The sequence below is a fragment of the Alternaria infectoria genome (assembly GCF_024043175.1).
Source record: "Alternaria infectoria strain BMP 0036 chromosome Unknown scaffold_3, whole genome shotgun sequence".
NCBI lineage: Eukaryota > Fungi > Ascomycota > Dothideomycetes > Pleosporales > Pleosporaceae > Alternaria > Alternaria infectoria.
Window position 1 is genome coordinate 1,135,647 of NW_026250692.1, and position 12,948 is coordinate 1,148,594.

A 12,948-nucleotide genomic window follows, 5' to 3' on the forward strand; every position below is an offset into this window, starting at 1 on the left:
AACCATGTACAAGGCGTGATGATGACAGATAGACGAAAAGGAATAGACGTTAGTCGAGTATGCAGGTTAGCTCTTAGCACCAGATTGTGTGCTCTCGTGCGATGCCACCGGTTCATCTCCGTTCTCCTGCCTCATCTTGTCCACTTCCCCGTCATCGGCTCTAGCGGGATGGCCATCGCCCCTCCACCCCTCGTGGTTATTACTCGGGCGGTATTCCTTGGCATGGAATTTCAATGCATCGACTCTCGCCTCGGCCTCCCGTTGAACCTGGTGTCTGAGATGCTTGGGCGCCATTTGACCTTCACTCTCTAGACGATCCAGTTCCTCTTCGTCGCTACTACTCATACTGCTGCTTCTGCTGATCTGAGTGTAGACCACAGCTTGGCCCTCCCTCTTCTTGCGCTCGCGCTGTTCGGACTTCATGGCTTCCATCTTCTCGGCGTCGCCTTGGCAGTCGAGGGTGCGGATGTGTAGGCCAGGCAGGTTCTGGGACATGAATTCTTTGAGCTGAGGGAGGAGTTTGGCGTTGGGACGGTATGTGCCAGAGTCGTTGTCGATGACGAGTTCGTAGTAGGCTGGGTCTTTGTTTGGGCTTTCCTTGGGGGGTCCGCCGTCGATGTCGCCTGGCGGGTGGGATGTGTTGTTCCCGCCTTCATCCGGAGGCTTGCGGTCCTTGTGCTTTAGTCTCCTGATGAAGAATTCACCCGAGAATGCTACGTATGCTGCTACATCGCTGTGCATGGTGTGCTTGCTCAGCATGTCGATGCCGAATTCTTTGCCAGTCTCTGTAAATCGGAAGAGCGCATCGAGGGTCAAGACGTAGGTGAAGATTCTCCCACCCTGATCGTAGTGGACTAGTTCGAGGAACTTTTGCGTGAACTCCTTGCAAGGCGCAGGCAGAACCTTGAACTCTGTGGCGTGATCGAAGTTGTATACGCGCGCATGCTGGTGGTGCAGTGCCTTGGATAAGACGAATCCTCGCACGCCCTTAGCGGTGAACATGCTCTTAACGAAAGGCTTGAACTCGACGTAGCGATGGTACATGGCTTCGGGAACCGGACCGCGCATCTGCATCTGATTCGACTGGAAGTTGTACTTCTCAGGCTTCTGCTTGCCGTTCCTGCGCGACACCCGGCCATCGTTATTGGGCTCTTTCTGGCCGAGCAAGCGTCCCAAGAGCGGCGAGTAGTGCCGTATCCAGAACTGCGGTCCAATCGTATACGCGCGCCCCCCATTTTCATCCTCGGTCCTGCCTAGCACTTGCACGCTCACGTTCAGCGTGCCGTTCATGTGATGCGCCTTGCCGAAACACACAGCCATGGCACGCAGCGCATAGGCCCGCTTGCTCACCATGCGCTTCTTGATCGGGTATGTCTGGTCGTGTATGCCTCCCCAGTTCTCGTTTATGGAGGGAACGGTAACGTGTACGTTGCCGAGGCGGTCGTCGTGGTCTGCCGGGTCTTCGTCGTATATGCGGCACTTGAGGTTGAAGCCGGACGAGGGCACATTGGCGACCACCCACTCGCAGTCCCACACGGGATCGGTGCTCTGGCGGATTGTCGGCGTTCGCAGCGTCAACGGCGGGTCTTCCTTGTGTCGCGTGGGCAGGCCGGTGTACAGCTGCGCCATGATGAAGGGATCGGCGCTGAGCGTATTGATGTCGGCGAGCGGGAGGTTGTTGGCGCGGTGGAGGGTGAACTTGACGGTATAGCCGGGCGGCGCGCGCGGTATGGGCGTGTCGTCGAAGCCTCCTTCCGGGCCCTTCTTCTTGCTGCCGGACGTATCCGTCTTCTGCGGCTTTGGGGGCTCGCTCTCAGCGCCGTCCATCCCGCCCTCCTTCTCCGGCACGACCGGCGCATGCCCGTTCTGCGCGGCTTCAGGCCTCGGTTCCTTCTCCTCTGCCATGGCCGCGATGCGCGACGGTGGCTCTGTCTGTAAGACGTCGGGTCGTGCGGGCTCTGCCGGCTGTTGTCGCGTCTCGGCGCAACGGAACTGTGGCGCGCGGCAGAGGCCAGCTAGCAGTGGATGTCAAGTGTATATCGTCGCAGGAGCAGCACAGTCTGCAGGCGCATGGCGTGGGCGGGCGTCAGCAGAATATGCAAGGCTGGGAAAAGAAGCGCCGAACGCGCAATCGAAGGCGGGCGCAGCGCAGGATGAGTGTTGATCGCCAGTGGGAGGCTTGACCCTGCAAAAAACAAGCCTTGCTAAGCATCAGCCTAAAGCCTGACGACGTTGAACACCAACCGCCCGCGCGACCAATCCAGCACCCACTCTCCAGCCGCCCTTTGCGTTGATTCGCCCCTGTCAGCTGCCGGCTCCACACACTTTCTTCTCGGCCGTCCTGGGTGGGAAAGGGACTTGCATGTGACGTCCCAAAAGAGTCAAACCACGACAAACGGGCTGACGTCACGGCGGGTGGGACCGGCTCGACAAGCCCTCGGGGTGTGGCTGGTGGCTGTGAAACGACCGGGCCAAGAGTTTAATGCAATTGTGTTGATCTATTCAATTACAGGTTTCTAAGAGCGAAGAGTCGTCATGCCTTTGCCAGCACATCAGGCCAAAAAGCAAAGTGCCGTGTCTATCACTTCTCCCATTCATCACTCGTCTATTACAATGTATATGCCAAAAGACAAACGCCGCGCTCGCTGCAAGATGCTGGTGCTAACATGCCGCTGGAAAAGGGTATCATACAAAACAGGCATCTAGACGCCCAAGAAGACATCACAACAGGTCGAAATAGAGTCCCCGGTCTTGGGACTCGTTCAAGCAGCAGCCATGGTGATCTGCTTGCCCTTCATCGACTTCCACTCTACGAACACCGCGCCGACAATCGACATGGCACCGCAAGCAACCGACACGTAGAATGTCTGGGTAAGAGTCAGATTATAGGCCGTTAGTACGCCGCCGAGGTACTCGGGGTCGATGGCGTTCTTGAGCTCGGTTGCGCCAGTACGGAGGACGATGCTCGCATCGAGATCGGGCACGATGCTGGCGAGGTTCTTGATGAGCTGGTTGGTGAAGACGTTCTGGCCGACCGAGATGAAGAGAGCACCGCCGAGCGTCTGGGTGAACATCATGATCGCGGTACCAATGGGGATGTCGTCGGCCGGCAAGACTGTTTGAACAGCTACAAGGGTCTGCTGCATACCGAAACCGACACCAGCACCGAAGATGAACTGGTAGCCGATCCACTGCGGCGAGCCGCTGTTGACTTCCAGCGTTGACAAAAGTCCGGCACCAATTGCCATCAGGATGGACGACGTGAGCATGAACGGAGTGTAGTAGCCCAGAGCTGTGACGGCACCACCGGCAAGCATCGAGATGATGACAAGTCCCAGAATGGCAGGGAGGTTCATGATACCGGATTTGGTTGCAGATGCGCCCTTGATCGCCTGGAACCAGATGGGAAGGTAGTAAACGATGAGGAAGAAGGACGCGCCCAACATGGCACCAAACCACGCGCTGCCCCAGACATTGCGGTTGAGGAACACACGAGGAGGGACGGTGGCATCCTCCTGCTTCCACCACTGAATAGTGATGAATCCACAGATGAGGACAAAGAAGATGACGAAGAGCGCGATGATACGTCCGCTGTTCCACTCGTACTTGCTACCACCCCACTGAAGCGCAAGCAACAAGCAGATGATAGCCGGCAAGAAACACGCGGTCCCGGGAAGATCGAACTTCTGAAGCTGCTGTTGCCATGTAGCCGTGATCTTCTTGCCACGACGCTTGACGTTGAGAAAGGGGATGATGAAGGCAGCGGTAACGGCACCAAAGGGAAGGTTGATGTAGAAGCACCATCGCCAAGTCAAATGGTCTGTGAAGGCTCCGCCCATGCTAAAGCAAACATTAGTTCATGTCGATCTTAGATCCAAACGTCTTCTCCACAACTTACAGTGGGCCAGCAACAGACGCAATACCATACATGCCTCCAATGAGTCCCATGTAAGTAGGGCGACTGCGCAGCGGTACGGTGACCGAGATGATCAAGATGGCTCCGGAGAAGATACCAGCTGCTCCGACACCAGCGACAGCGCGTCCGATGATGAGGGCAGTCGAATTTGGCGCAACACCGCAGATAAGCGAGCCGAGTTCGAAGATGAAGAGCGCGATGAGGTATACCCATTTGATGGAGTAGTAGGTGTAGAACTTTCCGTAGATGAGTTGCGTCGCGCATGTAGTCAGTAGATACGACGATCCATACCAGCCTACATCGTTGAGCGCTTTGAACTGATCTGTAATGCGAGGGATAGCTGTTGCGATGATTGTGTTATCCTAAACAGAGGCGTTAGCGCGTACTCACGTGCAGATCTCATGGGTTGGTTTGACAGGTGTAGCCGCTGTCGATCAATGGCGTACCAAAGCCGTGGAACCGGGGATTACAGAGGTAAGCAACTTACCAACGCCATGCAGAAGACACTTAGACAAAGTGCCACGGTAATCGCAGTGAGCCTCCATTTTGTGGGGTACTCAAAGTTGTCGTCGTTGTCTGATGTTGGTTCGGCTGTTGAGTTGGGTCGCGAAGTCTTCTCTTCAACGATGGGCTGGGCAGCATCCACAGCTACACCAGCAGCAGGAGCAACGGTTTCGACAGCACCCTTCTTCTCGTCGGTAACGGTAGCTTGGACGCTGGGCGCAGCGGTTTTCTCAGAATCCGTCATGCTGGACGGGCGGAGCTGGTTTGCGCTCATGGGCAAGGCACAGAGTGAGCGTGTCGTGTATATGCGATGGTAGAAGAGAGTGGTCGTAATGCAAGTCCGGGAGTCGCCAAGGAAGCAAACAACAATCGCCTAACTCGTCGATGTGCGAGGAGTAAGTAAACACAAGCAGCGGAAGACTCGTTGGTAGATAGGCAGGCAAGAACCACCACGGGGGCGGAAAGCACAGCCTCTATATACTACCTGACTCTGCAGGCCCCAGAAAGGAGGTAAGTAACGAGAGCGGAGTTAGGGCTGAAGGAATCAAGGGAACCGACATTTTCCTTGCCAAATGGAAGGCAGACAATCTTTCGTCCCCCGTTCCGTGCTGCGAAGGCGCTAGAATTAGCTGCCGGACAAAGCTTGGTACCAGTGGGTCTCGGGGGGGTCCATTCTCCCTCGCATACATCGTATCTGGCATCTGTGCACCGAGATGACTCTCTGCTTCCATCGCAGCATGCCACCACATTTCGTCCGCGTCAAACACCCTCACAGAGTCATCCGCCTTCTCACTGGCCGCCTGAACCCCCCAACATCGCGCCCCCAGACGCCCATTCCTTCACACCGGTGACTCGATGACTTTGCGATTTGCACCTGTCACTGCATCGCAGGGGCCGTCGGGAACCGAAGACCTGGATTCGAGTCTAGAAACATGGTCACGAAGCTTCGCGCCGTTGCAGCGATCTTGCGGCTTAGCTAGTGTCCGTTTGCATCAAGCTTTTATTTGGATGCCGGAGTCCGCGCGCGCCGACTTATTTTCGATGCAGTTCATGCGATGATGTTCTGACATGAACGAGCATGTTTCTCACATGTGTTGCGATTATGGCGCAGTGCATCATCCCCTTTGTGCGCACTCACGCAGCTCATCTCAGCCCCATCCCACATCGACTGCAAGCGCGCTCTACCTAGGTATCTGCACAGCGGTGACCGCTCTCAGCTTTCGTCCGCAACCCTCATTACCACACTTGCAACAGGATGCAGCTGCCTAGAATTCCGTCCACCCCTACCGGTTAAATTTCACCGTGGTGGATCTAGTCCAAAAAGTGCTAACCCGTCCCGTCCACCGCCAAGCTCGTGTGACTCGCATTCGAGAAAAGCTTGGCGACAGATCGGGGGTTCGGGGTGGAAGAGTTGGCGCTCTCTTGTCGCTTACGAGAATGCGACGGGAGGAGATGATGCATCCTCACTGCGGGTTGTAGACTTGTGTCATGGTGGCTGGCTTGGTAGAACGGTAGGATGATTTAGGCTATTGCTACTACGTTGTTTGTTTTTGCACACAGAGCGCACGTAGGTCTCGCGAGTGTATCCTCTTGAGGGTTCCTATTAGCTACGTATGATGTTGGCTTACCATATCCCACACGGTCATAGTATCTTGCTATCAGCCTTCATGTTCAGTCGTGTGTTACTATACACGACATCTGCATGCACTTTGAACGCGGCTAAGCACTTGATCGTTTGGCAGGCACGTCACACCACACATGTCATGCTGCGGGCGTAACGTTCGAGTCATATCGCACGGGGAAGCAGAGAAAGGACCGATTGACGTGTTGAAGTCGCCATGTAATTCTCTAGCCTGGTCTATGTTGGATGCCTGATGGTGTTCTAAGCTTACTCAGCGGCGACGGCAGGTAATGTGAATCCGTTCAGGCCCAGCGTTCCTGATTTCGCCCGTGGACGATTCTACTTGACATTTTCCTGGATCCAGTTCCATATTCTCTCGACGTACTCCTTGTCCAGCGGCTCGACATTCCTCAGCGCCTGTACAGACTCGCTCGTCTTTGTCGTTGAGAACTGTGGTCGCGCGGTCTTCTCTGTCAGTTCGCGGCCGTACGATTCCTTCCAAAGCCCCAACAGCTTCAGCGCAGAATGATCCGAGTCACCAGCCTGTTCTAGACGCTCTACCCATTCTTTGGGCGAAACTATCTCAAACTGATCTTCCTTCTGAAGCCACTGCAACATCTGAGTCCAGCTTGGTTCGTGGTGCGGGTTCAATACATGGAACACTGGCATTTCCCCATGTTCCTTGCGAGGACCGGCAGCTTCAAGGAACGCTTTCGCCGCAACGTCGACTGGCAGCCAATCTAGAGGCTCATCACCGAGATCAGGTAAGCACTTGATGAGTCTCGCGGTACTCAACATCATGGGCCATGCCTCCTTTGTGTTCCATACCCCTGATGTGGAATCCCCAGCGAGTTGTCCAACACGGACTACTGCTATACATCCGCGAAGATTCGTCCGATTATGCGCTTCAAGGCAGATGTGCTCTGCGACCCACTTCGAACGCGAATAACCCAATGGAGATGCTGATGAGGGCTCAGATGACACCACCTCGGGTAGCTGACCAGACGCGTCGAGGGTGCCGTTCATAATGGCTGCAGTAGAAGAGCAGTACGTAAAACGCGGAGGTTGTGATCGCTGTGACTTGAGGGCAAGATCGAGCAGGTTTCGCACACCAGCGATGTTATCTTTCTCAAAACTGCGCAACTTCAGGCGGAAGTTGACAGTCCAGGCGACGTGGATGATCGAAGTCGCGTTCTCGGCGAGGTACTCGTATACGTCTTCACCCAGTCCCAGACGTTCTTCGCTCAGCTGAGACGGTATGACTTTGATTTTACCATCCGCGGCTCCTGGGGTCAACAAGCTAACCAGTCCACGCTGCTCCAATGCTTTACTGACACGTTCTCTTGCTGCATGCTCATCTGCTCCTCTGACAAGACAGTAAACAGCCTCAACATCCGATCTTTTCTGCAAAAGGTCTAGAACGTGTGCTCCCAACGCGCCAGTCGCTCCCGTTAGTACCACCACTTCGTCAACGCCCCTCTTCGCAACGGAGCCATTGGTAGCGGTACGCAGTGTTGAAGCCGTGAACCAGCCATACTGCTTCACCAGGTCTAACATCAGCTTCTCTTCGTCCTCACCACCGGAGTCGCTCTGTCCATGCCTCTTCCGTAAGACATAGTCTGTCAATCGTCGCACGGTACCGCAGTCCTCAACGACGCTCATCGGGAGCTGACCTTCAAAATTGGGAATCAAGCGTCTCAAACGTGTCCTCAACTGCATGCATGCGATTGAGTCGACACCGTAGGAAAAGAGATCTATGTCTTTGTTCAGTTCCGCCGTCTGACCCGTCATACTCTGAATGAGGCCGATTAGATGCTGGGGCACGTCGTCGTCGCTTACTTCAAGTGACGAGTCGGAATCTTGTGAGCCATAGGCGCTGTTAATAGCGTCTTCAAACCGGGACTCTGCCGCTCTCCGGATAATGGTTCCTTTACTGCTCTTCTCGAGTGGCTGATCTTGGTGAGGTAGCGGAACGAGCATGTCAAACGATATCCTTGCATGGTCCTGGCTTTCGCTGTTTAGCTTCTCGACTTGTATCCTAACGGCGCCTAGGAGCTCTTGGTCTGACATGTTACTTGACTGTTTTGATCGCAGGAGAAGAGCACCTGGGAAGGGTCTGTTATTGCCAAATATCAGCACATCGTCGAGATAAGGAGAAGTCGCAATAGCGTCTTCCAGGGGCGCCGGATCGAATTTCTTTCCGGTTATCAGTGTGAGTTGCGAATCTGCTCGCGAATGGTACAACCATGCGTCCTTAATGGTCGGATGTGCTGCAAACAAGTCGGCAGTTGCAAAAGATCCGTCCGGTCGGTTTTGTTTGGCCTGTTCCAAGTCAGCCGGTCGTCTTGTCGTATAAGATCCTGCAAGGTACCATATGTGGCCATCCGGGCTTGATAATAAGCTCGGCTAGGTCCCCTTCGCGCTTCTCGAACTCTACCAATTTCGGTGGGTTGTAGTTCCGCAGATATTGCCAATCGTCGTCGGCGGCGAAATCGCGATATGAAGACAGAATGAAGCCACACTCTGCACTCCCAAATCGGGAGATGAGATTAACACGGCTCTTTACTAATCGGTCGCCCACTTCTGCTGGCAATGCAGCGCCTCCAACGCCCACAATATCCATGTCTTGGAGCAGCTGCAGACCCTTCTCGTCGGCCTCCATCATTTGGAGTACATAGGGTACGGATGAGAAGTATTTGACTTTGGGTAAACCTTCCGTCGCCGCGTACGTCTTGGCCACATCCAGGCATTCGCAGATGTTGCGTGCTGTGATTGGTACATCTTTGCCCGGGAAGAGCCAGATCATAGCATTGCTCGTCCAGCACCGGAAGAGATCCGCGATGCCGCCATGATAAAGGGGCGTTGTAGTGAAGGATGCTAGGGCAGGAATCTTGGGGAGATGCGGAAGCACGCCAATAGCCGCACGATGGGATTGCGGGATCGGTTTTGGCAGGCCTGACGAGGTTCCAGACGTGTGGTGTAAGTACGCAATGGATCCTTCATCTACGTGAAGAGGTTCGACGCTACTCTCTAGTGGGGTCTGGATCACATCGAGAACGTCTTCTGCACCACTCAGTGGTAACAGCGTCACTTGTAGCCCCAGCGTACCTTGTTCTTTTGCCAGCGTCTCGGTCTGCTGGGCCCGTTCAGTATGAGCAACATCGTAGAAGAAGTCAGTAACCTCGCACGCTGTGCAGAGATGTAGGATGGCTGCTGGCTGGCATTGTGGTGCTATCAGAAGGACGGAGTACCCTAGTCTGATCAGACCCAGCCAAGTGAAGAGGAATTCCGGAGAGCTGTGGCACAACAAGGCTACAGTCGCTAGCTTGCGAGATGTACCAAGGCAAGTTGTGAGGCGCGAGGCGAAAACGTTGGTGCCCTGGTCAACGTCTGCAAACGAGAGGACGCGGTAGTCCCATTCTCGCTGGTTGGGTCGTGGTATAGGAAAGCCAACAGCTGGGAGTAATGGATGATGCTGGGATTGCTGACTGAGGAACTCGCTAATGTTTCGGTAGGACTTCGGATTGGTGTTCAGGGCTGCCGCTTGGCCGAGCGTGCAGACGAAGTAGTTGTTCTGCATTTTGGGGCGCATAACGAAATGCCCAGGTAAACAGGACTATCTGGTCCAATAGCCTGTGCGACTGGATTGTGAATGCGTCAGCTTCAAGTGGCGTGTGCAATGTTTGCGGCCACAGTGACAGCGACAATGCAAGCGCCATTAGTCGTGACATCATCTTGGCTGCAAAGGCAGTAGCGACCCTGCAGCTGCTCCTTGGGCAAGCTACTGCATGTACAACACACATGCGACTATATCTGATGGAAAGATGAGGCTGCACACAAACCCTCACGATGGCAGCAGGTGTTTGATTTCCTGTAAGCTCTGGGACGATAGGTCAGCTGCTGCGCGCACGAACCATGCGTTCAACCAGGTCATGCCCAACCGAATGCAGCCTTCCAAAGCGAGCCGCCACTCGATCGCATCGGATGCAGTGAGTACGGTCCCGCGAGGGGGTCATGATGGCAGACGGCGTCACGAGACGGCTAAAAGAGGCTCGAGAATGTTCTGCGTGCGACAACGGCTGGAGAGCGTCGCACACCCGCGTAATCGGCTTACGACAGGTGTTACCGTGTACTGGCAACGCCACAGTGACTATCGTGTTTCTGGGGTAGCGAATGCGGGCAACGTCGACGCCTCAATGCTCGACCCAGTGACTAGTGTCTATCGACGTGTCACGGATGTTGAGTTGTTGCAATACTGTACGGCGAGTGTTCACTGCTGGCGACGTCCAGACGGCGTACCGTGCCTCATATGTAGAATGCGGCACCATGTATGGCATGTCTGACAAGCTTGGAGCATTGGACGCATCCAGCGCCTCTCCGCCCTCCGCCCAACGGGCTTATATCCGACGCGGCGCAACCAAGACAATGTTTTGGGACAGAGGTGGGGAAAAGGTGCAGCTAGCAGCGCGGCGGTGTGTGGCAATGCGAATAGCTTCACGAGGAACATGGTGCGTCTTTTAAGGCAGATTTGGCAAGGGCCGTGATTGGTGGTGCCGACTGCCCACATGCATTGGGCCGGTGGATACGTCGTTCGTCTGTGCGGCCCGAGGAAGTGAGCATATGCGGGCCACCCAGCAAGGCAATACGCTAGGTAGTCGCAGCCGGAAGTCAGGATCCGGCATTCTCGAGCGACGGCAGCCGTGTTTGCTGTGGCTATGCCGCATGTTTCTGCTGCTCGAGAGCCGCCGGGCCTGCTGCGACATGCGATGGCATCTGAAACTGTGCGACGTCGAGGGTGCGGTGAGCATGGCGCAAGGCGCCCGTTGTTTTTGGGCGGCCGCTGGTGAGGAGTGGAGCTCGGCCCGCCAGACGATGCTTGACCGTCTCTGAGCAGCCCCGTGCGCGTCAGGCGATGGGGTTTGCACAGCGAAGGCGATGCACAGGCGCGTTGACCTGCGACCATGTTCCTTTGTCGTGAGCCAAGCAGGTCAACACATCGGCGCGGGGCGGTATGTCGCGCAGCCAACCACGGCGGGCCTGGCTGGGGGCTCTATCCGAGGCGTGACGGGTTTGGCGTCAGTCGTCGCCTGAAACACACACGGCGACGCTGACCATGGCCGCTCGCGAGGCTGCTGCTGCGTGCCCGGCGTCGCGCAACAGCGTCCGGATGTTCGGCCTTGCCCCAACGGCGCTGCAAATGAGCAATTTGCTAGCGGGCGGCTTTCGCATCAGTCGCCCAGGTAGCTTTTGATCGCGTCTGAGCGTATCTCGAGGTGCAATTGCCCTAGCTGCTAGAGGCAAGCACGGCCGGCTAGCGCTGTTTGCCCAGCCCGTGCGCGGCAGCATATATTCCTGCCCTCCCCAGCAACACCCGCCTCTTCTATCCGTTCACCCAAACCAGCATTAAATCACGCTGTAAGTCCCACCTGTGCTGCGCCCGAAGCCCGCCTCCATATAGTGCGCCCATTGCCCCCTTCACTGCTCCTCCCAAGCCCCAACCCGCGCCCGCTCCACCGCTGCCGATCTCCCGCTGACTCTGTACCGCGCAGGCATTGATATTCTCTGCCCCATCCACAACAATGCTCTACTCTTCCATCATCGTCGCCGCCTCGGCTTTCGCCGGCCTCGCCTCTGCGCAGAACTCGACTGGCAGCTACAACACCCCCATCCCATGCTGCAGCGTCGACCCCGGCACAGTGCCCCAGGACGACAAGCAGGCGTGGTGCAACGCCAACCAGAACACTTGCGTCTCCGCCTGCGGTGGCCAGTCCTCCGTCGCCAGCCAGGGCAACAACTGCAATTCTGTTGGTGTACCCACGGCCACGTGCAATCCTTCCGCTAACACATGCCTAGCAAACGCTTGAGTTCGACTGCAAGTGCAGGAACGAGACTGATATCACCTCTGCGCTGGGGAACTACGAGCAGTCCGTCGAGGGCCAGATGTGCCGTTACTGGTACGATCAGTGTGTCACCGCCAGCGGCTCCGACGCTGCTGCCCGGTTCGAGTGCGAGCAGGCCCGTGACGCCGAGTGCGGTACCCAGAAGTTCGACGGCGCCGCCACATCTTCAGGTGCCGCTTCCTCTGGCAGCCCCTCGGCCACCAACAGCGGCTCTTCTCCAGACAACACCGGCGATGCCGCCGCCAGCGGAGCCTCCTCTACCCCCACCGAGGGTGCTGCCGTCCGCAACGCCATGTACGGCGCACCTGCCCTTGCCGGTGGTCTTTTCGCCCTCTTCGGCTTCGCCTTGTAAGCTGGCAATACTCTAGATGGATTGCGGGCCGGTCCCAGTTGGACGGTAATGAGGATGGATTCGCGTCACGGATACTCGCATGGCGATACCACATATCGGGAGTTACGGCATAACGTACCCAGCGCTTCGACGTTGGCGTCACATTGCTTGCACTGCTATCTATTTGTTCACGGCGGCTGAGGAGAGATGACGGGAGTTTAGGAGGATACTTAATGCGATGTTATGAAAGGACACACGACTTGTAATACCCAATACTACCAGTACCGCCATTGCGCTGTCTAGTTCTGTTTCAGTGATGCTTTCCCACATACGCGCATCACATCCACCAACATGTGCCGATGCGCAGGCTTGGTGATTGTGTACATGGGGACGCGTCGCGTCTTCCCCGCATCTTCAACTGCCATGGTTTGCGCAGGGACGTGTAGTCTACCATGGTTGTCAGCTGTAGCGCTAGACCGTCGCCCTATTGGTCAATGCGTGATCAGCGCTCGAAGCTCAAGAACGATAAGCGTTATGCAGTTGAACCCATGCCCACATGACGCACGTCTCCGAAATCGTTCCTAGACCCAACATCAAGTAGACTCTACCGTCGGAGCCGCTCTCTGCTCAGTACTTCACGACGCCTCACCGCCAACAGCCCGCCTGTTGACTAAAG

The 12,948-nt window shown here is 56.0% G+C and overlaps 4 protein-coding genes across 4 annotated transcripts; 1 reads left to right on the forward strand and 3 right to left on the reverse strand.

The window, feature by feature from the left end:
• Window positions 1-66: 66 nt before the first annotated feature.
• Window positions 67-1,905, reverse strand: J4E92_002604 (uncharacterized protein; the record flags this gene model as incomplete). Its single annotated transcript, XM_051494007.1, has 1 exon — window positions 67-1,905. One exon carries the CDS (start codon window positions 1,903-1,905, stop codon window positions 67-69), a length of 1,839 nt encoding a protein of 612 aa, XP_051355686.1.
• An 857-nt stretch (window positions 1,906-2,762) lies between these two features.
• Window positions 2,763-4,694, reverse strand: MFS1_1 (MFS sugar transporter; the record flags this gene model as incomplete). The annotated part of the gene is made up of 3 exons (XM_051494008.1): window positions 2,763-3,840; window positions 3,899-4,278; window positions 4,404-4,694. 3 exons carry the CDS (start codon window positions 4,692-4,694, stop codon window positions 2,763-2,765), a joined length of 1,749 nt encoding a protein of 582 aa, XP_051355687.1.
• A 1,686-nt stretch (window positions 4,695-6,380) lies between these two features.
• J4E92_002606 (putative NRPS-like protein biosynthetic cluster) lies at window positions 6,381-9,621 on the reverse strand (the record flags this gene model as incomplete). The annotated part of the gene is made up of 2 exons (XM_051494009.1): window positions 6,381-8,363; window positions 8,413-9,621. 2 exons carry the CDS (start codon window positions 9,619-9,621, stop codon window positions 6,381-6,383), a joined length of 3,192 nt encoding a protein of 1,063 aa, XP_051355688.1.
• A 1,999-nt stretch (window positions 9,622-11,620) lies between these two features.
• On the forward strand, window positions 11,621-12,293 carry J4E92_002607 (uncharacterized protein; the record flags this gene model as incomplete). Its single annotated transcript, XM_051494010.1, has 2 exons — window positions 11,621-11,845; window positions 11,895-12,293. The coding sequence occupies 2 exons, from the start codon at window positions 11,621-11,623 to the stop codon at window positions 12,291-12,293; spliced, it is 624 nt and encodes a 207-aa protein (XP_051355689.1).
• Between the last annotated feature and the right edge of the window lie 655 nt (window positions 12,294-12,948).